The sequence below is a fragment of the Oenanthe melanoleuca genome, chromosome 15 (genome assembly GCF_029582105.1).
Source record: "Oenanthe melanoleuca isolate GR-GAL-2019-014 chromosome 15, OMel1.0, whole genome shotgun sequence".
Classification (NCBI taxonomy): domain Eukaryota; kingdom Metazoa; phylum Chordata; class Aves; order Passeriformes; family Muscicapidae; genus Oenanthe; species Oenanthe melanoleuca.
Genome location: NC_079349.1, coordinates 2,151,544 through 2,160,788, shown reverse-complemented (window position 1 = coordinate 2,160,788; position 9,245 = coordinate 2,151,544). Strand labels below are relative to the sequence as shown.

The window sequence follows — 9,245 nt, the reverse complement described above, 5'->3', positions numbered from 1 at the left end:
CCGCTCCGCCCGGTTCCCGGGGCCGAACCCGCCGGGCCGAGGCACGGGGTGCGACTCGGCTTCGCTAGCGGTGGGGACAGGAGCATCGCCAAGCGCTGGCGCTCTCCGCTCGGTGCTTGTGCCGAGCATCAGCGGGACGGCTCTCGGCACCGACCTCTCCTGCGGGAAGGGGAGCCGTGAGTTTGAGGGGGCAGAGCTCGGACCCGCCCGTGTTCGGGGTTCGGGTTCCAGGCGGGGGATGCTGCCCAGGGCTGACACGTCCCGAGCAGGGTGGGCGCGGGGTGCTGTTCCCCGGCTCCCGAAAAGGACAGAGGCTGGCGGATGGCCGCCGGCACATGGAAGGGTTTGAACAAGCCCAGCACTCAGCAGCGGCACACCAGCAACAGGGATTTTGGGCTCTTCTCTACAAGAGCGCAGGAAGAGTTTATTGAGCACGTATTCAGAGAATCAGTGGAGATTTTACACATACAAGCAGTTTGTTGGCATGGATCCACTTGCAGAGGAATTTAAATGAAACCAAAAAATATTTTTCTGGTCAGGTTTTTCAATATTTTTGCTTTCAGATGTGACTGGGAAAGTTTGTTCTTATTTCCGTAGGGTTTAGGAGGAGATGCTCCAGATGAGTCTCTATAGATTAAAGTCAAATATGCCTGGAAATAATTTTAGGTCCCAGTCCTGCCATTTGCTGTATGCAGAGGAGGAAGAATGCATTTATTTTGGACAGGATATGATGAATAACATCAAACACTGGAACTAATCAGGAGAAATAGCAGTGGGGCTGCAAAAGTCTGGAATGACTTGACACGTGCTGCGTGTTGTGAATACAGCATTAATTATCTACTTATGGCAGATGCAAAACGCCGGTGCAAGAGAATGAGAAGGAGGAACGATGAGAAATGTAACACTCAGAAATGCAACACTGTGACTCCCAGACCAGTTTTTCCATGCAATTCTGTCATAACCTTGTTCTGGCGCGAGGTACAAAATATTGATCTTCCTCATGCGCTGCCAGTAGGTACCAGGGAGCCTGGAAGGGGACATCAGTCCCCAAATACATGAGGTTGGCAATCAGTTGCCTAAATTACAGCAATAACCCAGTGAAAATATAGCTATATATTGTTCATGAAACTTATTCCCAGAGTTGGACACCACAGGATATTGCACAAAGTTCCAGAGAGAGCAGGAGGATGAATAATGGTGTAGTCATCCTTTCCTGGCAAAGGTGCTTATGAACACACGAGGAGGAGAAACAGCCTGAGCAGAATATTTGGAGAGCACTCTGCACTACCTCAGGGGAGCAGCTATGCTGTGAAATCATAGTTTTGCCCAAGTTACAGATGAGAAAAAGAGTTTTTGCCACAATAATTTGGTACTATATGAGTTCCCGTTGATCTGTTCAAGTGGGTAGGGGAAAAATATAACAGTGTAGGGAACACGTGTGGAAAGACTAAAACTACATCTGAGAAAGGTGAAAAACCAGCATAATTTGTGGTAGGGGATACAATATGTTCAATGTTGGCCTGATCCAAGCTCACGGAAAACGACTTTGGCAGGAAAAGCCTCTTATCCAGCCACGTACGTGATCTGCAGCTCCTCAGGCTCAGCTTGTCTTGCAGAATTTTGTCCACACTTGTCCACACCCTGTGCCTGCACTGACACAGCAGCTCTGCTCTCACACCTGGAGCTGCAGGGGAGAGCAGAATGTACTGATATAAATCTAGCTTTTGTCGAGATAAACGCGTCTGGGTGTCACCTGGAGTAAGCAACCGGCAATTATTGGCAAAGACAACGCATACATATTTCACTGGAAAGCCGGATTGTGTGTTAGTCTTTAACTCTTCCCCACATCATTAAAACAGCTAGTCATGAAACAAGCTGCCTTGAGCTCAGGCATGAACTTCTGAATTTCTCTTTGGAAGGTTCAGTTGGAAATTAGCGCTTAAGCATGGTCATGCAAGGAATGAGTTTTTACACAGTTACTCTCGGGTGAAGCAGAAACTGGACGTGCTCTGACTGTGTTTCCTTAAGTGAACAGCCCACAAGCTGGATTTCCTTATTAACGTTTTAAACGTTGGCTACTCCCCAAACCTCTCCCTAGCTGCAGCAAGTTCAGTTTCCCGGTTTGCAGCAGCAACAGCCTCGGCCGCGGTGACAGCCGTGGTGCCGGATCCCTAAGGAGCGGCCGGGATCCCTCATGAATCGCCCGGGTCCCTCAGGAGCCACCGCCCCCATCCCCTCAGCGCCGTTTCCCGCCTCCCTCGGTCTCCCCGCCCCGTTGCCGGGCAACGCCCCCTCATCGCCGCTCCCGCCGCCGCTCCCCGCGCTCCGCTCCGATTGGCTCTCGGCGCTACCGTCCCGCCTTCTTTCCCCGCTCATTGGCTGTTCCCGCGCGTGGGTCCCGCCTCCCGCGCCGCGCGGGCGCTGCCTCAGCGCTTTGGCGGTGCCGCTGTCCTTTGTCTCGCGGCGGCCGCCGTAGCGCAGCCCGTACGTGGCAGCGGGGCGGTGGCGGCCAATGAACGGCGGCCCCGTGCGCCGGAAGGGGCGCGGCGCGGGCCGGAAGCGCCGCTCGGTGCCGCCGCCGGTCGCTCCGCCATGTCGCCGGTGCGGGCGGTGCTGGCGCTGGTGGCCGCGCTGGCGGCCCCGGCCGCCGCCTACTTCGTCAGCATCGACGCGCACGCCGAGGAGTGCTTCCTGGAGCGGGTGCCGTCCGGCACCAAGATGGGGCTCATCTTCGAGGTGGCCGAAGGCGGCTTCCTGGACATCGACGTGGAGGTGCGGCGGCGGCGGCGCGGGCCGACCTTGGGGAGCGGGGCCGAACCGGGGCCGGGCCCCGCGCGCTGCGGCCCCGCTGTGTGTGGGGCCCCACGGGAGCGAGCGGCGGCACCGGCGGGAGCGGGGCAGAGCCGCCCGCGGGCTCGGGGCGCTCTGGAGCGGGGCCGGTGCCGCCCGCGGGGCTCTAGAGCGGGGCCGGTGCCGCCCGCGGGGCTCTGGAGCGGGGCCGGTGCCGCCCGCGGGGTCGGGGCGCGGCCGCCGCGCTGTGGGGGCTCCGTGCGGCCGGGCGGCCTCGGGCAGGCCCGGCTGCTGGCGCGGGTGTCGCCCCTGCCGATGCTGCACGAGGCTGTGCTGCTCCATCTGTCACCCTTCCCGTGGGGTTTTCAGCCTCATCCCGCTTGTGCAGCCTCCTCACAGTGAATTATTTGGCGGGTGGAGTGAGCGGAGTTGCTCTCTGGAATCAGGTGCTGCCTGTAGATGAGCAGTGTGCTTCCTCTGGAACCCAAAGGTGTTGTTTTTAATCTGGGTGGTTGACATAGGGAAAGTTTTGAGCGAATATTTGTCTTCAAAGAGGGATCAAATCAGGAGAATACTGAGTATGAACTGCCTTCATCATCTTACAGAGCTGAGCGGTTTTTGTTTGGGATATCACAGATGTGAGAGTTGTTGCTGAGAGTTCTGTATCAGTTGAAAATGACACATGGCTGTGACACAGAACAGGGACTGGAAGCTGTGAGATCCCCTGCACGTGTCACTAGTGGAAGCTCAGCAGCAGTTTGGCCAGATGGGATGGGAATTTAGCATCACAGTGACCCTGAGAGCTCAGAACTCAGGTCTCCAGTCCATTTGAAATGGTAACTGCAACAATGCTTGACTGTGTGTCTAAAGCCGATTGGAGAATGTCTTTTTTTCTTTTTGTTTTCTTTCAGACATCAGAGATAAGGTTTCCCCTGCAGTTGTTAATTTGACAAACAGCCAGGGTTTGTGGTTTGCTTGTTCTTGACTGCTTATCTCGACCACAGGAGGCCAGGGAGAGGGGCTTTTGTAAGAATTTCTTTACCAAGAAGTTTGTGGGGTTTTTAAAAGAGATTTCTTTGCAGGGAGCTGATCCAGTGAGATGTGGGAGGGAAAGATTGAAGTGTGCCAAACCAGCCAGGTTACAGATGGTGTTGGTGCCTGTGGCTGGCAGTGCTGTGATGGTGCATTTGAAACCTCTGTGTTTGAAATCAAAACGTGTGATCCTCTGTTTTCCCCACACAGATTACAGGGCCCGATAATAAAGGGATTTATAAAGGAGATCGAGAGTCCAGTGGAAAATACACCTTTGCTGCCCACATGGATGGAACTTACAAGTTTTGCTTTAGCAACAGGATGTCCACCATGACTCCCAAGATAGTGATGTTCACTATCGATATCGGGGAAGCTCCCAAGGGGCAAGACATGGAGACAGAAGGTGAGGAAGAGTCCTGGAAGGAAATCAGCTCCAGCTCAGGAGCTTTTCCCTATTTGCATGACTTGTGAACTTGTGTAGGGCTCTCAGGATTCCCATTCCTTCAGGTGTAATTAGCTGTTCTCTTGCACAGCTAAAGTGGATGATTTTAGATCTGATTACACAATTTGAGGCAAAATCACCAGAGGATCCCTCAGCCATCTGCAGACACTAATGCTTCCATCCTTTAGCCCTTCATCAGTGCCATCCTTTGATTCCTAGTAGGCTCAGCAGTGTGTAGCCTTAGTTGATAAATGTGCTAATATAAAACTTTTCCTGTAGCTGTGTAAATGACTGTTTTATCTGCAGCCTTTTGTCCTGTACCTGTGTTCATCTCTTACACTTTCCTCTAGGTGGTGGAGATACCTGGGATGGTATGTGGACTGCTTTTTGAAAGCTCCTTAGCATCTTGTCTCTGGCACATGTTCATTCACTAACAGCTAACTTGGCTTTTTCTCTGTAACATTGGTTTGGAGCATGAGAATGTCTTTTTAATAAACTACCCCAAAGGTCTGATTCTGAGCAATGCTGAGTACCTGCAGGCTCCATTGGCAGGTTTATACCCTGAGCAGCTCTTGGGATCAGGTCCTTGCACTGGCCATGGCAGTTTGTCTCCAGGTGCTTTTTTATGGCTGACAGAAGATTTAATCAGTTTAGATGAAATTGAACTAAAACCCTGGACATCCAAGAATGCTGGATGTTTTTGGCAGTGTTTGCTTTCTATTGCTAAAGGGGATGTTGAGTAATCAAAAGCTTTTGGAAGCAATAAGCTGCTCGTAGGTTATGAATTATTACTGATGTATCAGGGGAAAAACTCAAACTTGTCATTTGCTGTAAAAAGAAATGAATGTATTCTATAGCAAGTTCTAAAGTTTATTTAGAAATCACTGGCTGTAGCTGGAAAGGCAGCAAATTCTTGTTTTCTATTTTAGCAAGTAAATAACTTGGGCATTGAGTGCTTGATGTCACTTAAAAAGTACCACATTCCTAACTTTTGATTTTTTTTTAAAGACTCATTAGAATTTTTTATTGAGTCTGCATATATCTGTTGTAAAGAATATTAGTGCAATAAGACAATTTTCTGAAGTGAATTTTTTGAGTGTTTTTAGACTATCCCTGCAACTGTAGTTTCTTCTCTTATTAATAAAATGCATTTACTGCAATGACCAGTTGGCCATGAAAGTAAGGGATTTGAGATTTTAGGAAAATGAGTGTGGTTTGCACAACTATTTAGATTTTAATTGTAACTTGTATGAGTGTTGTTCTCTCGTCCTCTCTTTTGACTGTTCCCCACAAAGTGTGTGTTTTGAATAGCTCTATTTTCAGACTGTGATCTGAAACACTTAATTTACAAATAAAACTGTAGTGAGGTAGCTTCCAAGTCAACTATGCCCCTTGAAAGGAGAATATGTTGGATTTTGTGACTTTTAAAGAGAGCTGATTGCTCAGGGATTGTGGAATGGCACCTAAACCTGATGCTAGAAAACTTTGCAAGTGACTTGCCTAATTTATAAATTTATGAGTGGGCAGTTCTTTGAGCGTGGATGTATTAAAAAGATTCTGTGATTGACAGTCAAACCACTAAATCTTAGATCTCTGAGCCTTCCATTTGCTGAACTGTTCAAGCTGGTTTTGTGCTACTGGTTTGGTATTTAACTCCTCTCCTGCTTTCACAACATAGCACAAGTGAAGGCTGTGCCAGGCCCTCTGGGAACTGTGCCCCCTGAATGCTGGGTTTCAGCTGAACTTGAAGATCACAGGATGGGATTTTTTTGCTTCAGAAAGTGATCTCATGATTTGCCAGCATCATGATCTTGAGCTAAATTCTCAGTCGTTCTATTTTTGCAAGCTTAACAACTAGGAAAAGCTGTCATGTTAAGATAATTTGCTTGGAATATATTGGATGATATTGGCAAAATAGATTTTAGTGTGTGGTATTGATCTCATGCATTCTTCCATTCTGTTCTCCTGGAAAAGTATGTGCACACTGGAAATGTGGGGTCTGTACTGAGTCTAAATTGTGTCTCTTCCTATTTGGATGTGGAGAAATGTTTAACAAAACAGAGACACATTAGGGAAGGTGGTGCTACAGAAACTGGACTTTGCTGGAAGGATAGAAAGTGTTCCTCTGTACTGTCAGACCTTCTGCAGCAGGAAATTAATTACATAAATTCATTGGAATTGGTGTTTTCAGTTATTAACAGACTTTCTGATGCTTTTGAAATTATTCTGCAGCTCATCAGAACAAGCTAGAAGAGATGATTAACGAGTTAGCAGTGGCCATGACAGCTGTGAAGCACGAACAGGAGTACATGGAAGTCCGTGAAAGAATACATAGAGCAAGTATGTGTCTGACTCCAATAGCTGCTTTTCCCCCTCCAGTGAACTTGGAAATGGTCATATTTAAATATGAGTCCATAAAAGCTATTCCAAGTGACTTAAAAAATAATAATTTAAATCCTGAAGAGCTTGCCCATAGGTGTTGCTTGCAATCATCTTCAAATTGGCTTCTCCTCACGTAATGAGCGTTGTTATACAAAATAACATTTGCTTAAGTGTTGTAAATCCTGCAGTTGTTTGAATGGTGTATTCATGGAGATACCAGTGATGATACTATTTAATTTATGTACAAGGACATTAGGGACAGGACAAGGTGGGGATGGTTTTAACCTGAAAGAGAGGATGTTCAGATCAGATACTGGGGAAAATTCCTCCCTGGGAGTGTGGTACAGCCCTGGTTGGCACAGTGTGCCAAGGGAACCTGTGGCTGCCCCATCCCTGGAGGTGCCCAAGGAGTGTCCCAGCCCATGACAGGGACTGGATGAGTTTTAAGGTCTCTTCTAACCCAAACCATTCCATGATTTGGTTCCTAGACTTTGGCTGAATTGTTACTTCACCCTTGAAGTGGATATGGTTTAATAATTGAGCCAAAGTCTCTTTTTAAAATGTTTTGTTGAAATAGAGCAGAACTACTGTTACTTCCATGGGTGAGCATCAAGGGCAAGTATTTGTAATGAGAAAACACAACATTATATAAAAGCACTGTCTCCTCAATTATTTGAAGCTATGAATATCTCCAGTTTTTTGACATTTGTTACTAATGGTCTGATTTAAGAAAAATCTGAATGTTTAGAACCAAATATGATCCTGCAGAGATCAGAAATTCCCTGCTTGACTCCAGCAAGAACCTTGTTTGGCAACTCAGAGGCCAGAAGGGTGAGCAGAATAGAGAAAGATGCTGCAGTATATGTCCAAAGTGGGTTTAAAAACAAACTGTTGAGAAAAATCCCCCCTCAGATCTCATTTCTGAGGCTGCAGGGCCCTTCTGGGACACCTGTGATGACCTGGCACAAACCCAGTTTGTTTTATGTGCAGTGTTCCAGTTTTGTGGCAGAATGTTTTCAGTTTAAATGCTTTGTTACTTACTAACTTTTTTCTTTTTCTTTTTTCCCAACAGTTAATGACAACACAAACAGCAGAGTGGTTCTTTGGTCATTCTTTGAAGCCCTTGTACTAGTTGCCATGACACTGGGACAAATCTACTACCTGAAGAGGTTTTTTGAAGTCCGAAGGGTGGTGTAAGATCCTTCTGTGGTCCCGGATTTCAGTTCACTCCCTACCAAACATCCTGGTCACAAAAAAAAAAAAAAAAAAAGTCATTTAGTTTCTGAACCCTCTTTACTGAACTGTAAAACTTATTTGCTTATGTTCCTTCCTAGTTAAGAAAGAAAAAAAATTGTTTTTATATATCTTCTGTAGCAAAAGCTGTGCTGAAATCTTGTCACTTTATTGGCATCATATTTTTTCCACTGAGATCTGCCCAGTCTGTGTGCTAAGCAAGGTCCAGGCAAGCTGCAAACTCTGTAACTCACTCTAGTAACAAGCTGTTCTGTCTTTTCTAACTTTTTTCCCCTGTTTCCATAAGCACTTGCAGTTCTGTCCAGGGAAACGGTACAAGGCCCTAACGTGACTGTTTGCATTCTTACATCCTGAACCCTGCAGTAGGTGTTATAAAATTGAAATAATCCCTTCTCCACTCACAGAAACTGCCAAGGAAAAGGTTAAAATTCATACCTAGTTGCTATTTAAAATATAGTCATCAGCAACTGTCTTAATGATATCAACTTCTTCCCAAAGTTCTTTTTAATTGAATAGTTGATGTGAAAATGCTTTTTTTTCTCTGCTCATCACCAAATGTTCCTTACACGGTTTTTAGTCTCTCAAAGGTTTTATTTGGAAGCCAATTGTGTGCAGTGTCTTGGCAAACACTTGTGAACCCTTTGGCTTTTGCAGGTCCAAAGCTCAGACTGTTTGCCCAGTGCCCAGGGCAGAAGTGTTCAGGAAATCTGGATTCCTGAGGCCAAAGGGTTCCGAATTCTGGGGGTTTAATCCACGCTATGCAGCCCTTGTATTTAAGTGCAGTGGCAAACTCTGCCATGATCTGATCAGAATTAGCATAATGCTAAATACTGGTGTGTTTTCTTTTTTCAGGCACATGTAGATTTGTTTTTGTATAAAGTTACTTTCCTCAGTTATCTGATGATTGGTTTAAAAATTTGAGAAGCGTCTGATGTGGGTGCTGAGCCAGGATTATGTTGTGACTGATGTATATTAGTTGTAATCATTTTTGGGGGTGGGATGGGGTCTTTTCCAGGGGGGATCCTCTACAAGTAACACACAACAGTTTTGTACAATTAATTTAAAATTTGTTACAGGTTTTCATGTTCCAGGTAAAGTTTTTTCAACCTCGGGCAAACACTTGCAGCAGTTCTTCAGAGAGGTGGCTGTTACACCTTATTGCAACTGTTGTGTGCCAATATTTTTGTGTAAAACACTGAAAATTGAATTCTAAGATGTACATTTAAAAATTGCTCGTGAATCTAAATATGACCCAGGTTCGATAAATAAAGAAATTCTTTAAAAAAAAACAGCTTTGTATTTTTTTTTCTATTGATACCTTAAGGAAACAAAGGGGTTTTTATAA

The 9,245-nt window shown here is 46.3% G+C and overlaps 1 protein-coding gene across 2 annotated transcripts; it reads left to right on the top strand.

Moving 5' to 3' along the window:
* The first annotated feature begins 2 nt into the window (after nucleotides 1-2).
* TMED2 (transmembrane p24 trafficking protein 2) lies at nucleotides 3-9,191 on the top strand. 2 transcript variants are annotated; one of them, XM_056504435.1, is made up of 5 exons: nucleotides 2,548-2,772; nucleotides 4,033-4,225; nucleotides 4,615-4,635; nucleotides 6,497-6,604; nucleotides 7,719-9,191. In XM_056504435.1, exons 1-5 carry the CDS (start codon nucleotides 2,593-2,595, stop codon nucleotides 7,841-7,843), a joined length of 627 nt encoding a protein of 208 aa, XP_056360410.1. In that variant the 5' UTR covers nucleotides 2,548-2,592; the 3' UTR covers nucleotides 7,844-9,191. The 2 variants fall into 2 exon arrangements, with proteins under 2 accessions (XP_056360411.1, XP_056360410.1); XM_056504436.1 differs by lacking the exon at nucleotides 4,615-4,635 and having other exon boundaries at nucleotides 3-2,772.
* Nucleotides 9,192-9,245: the final 54 nt, after the last annotated feature.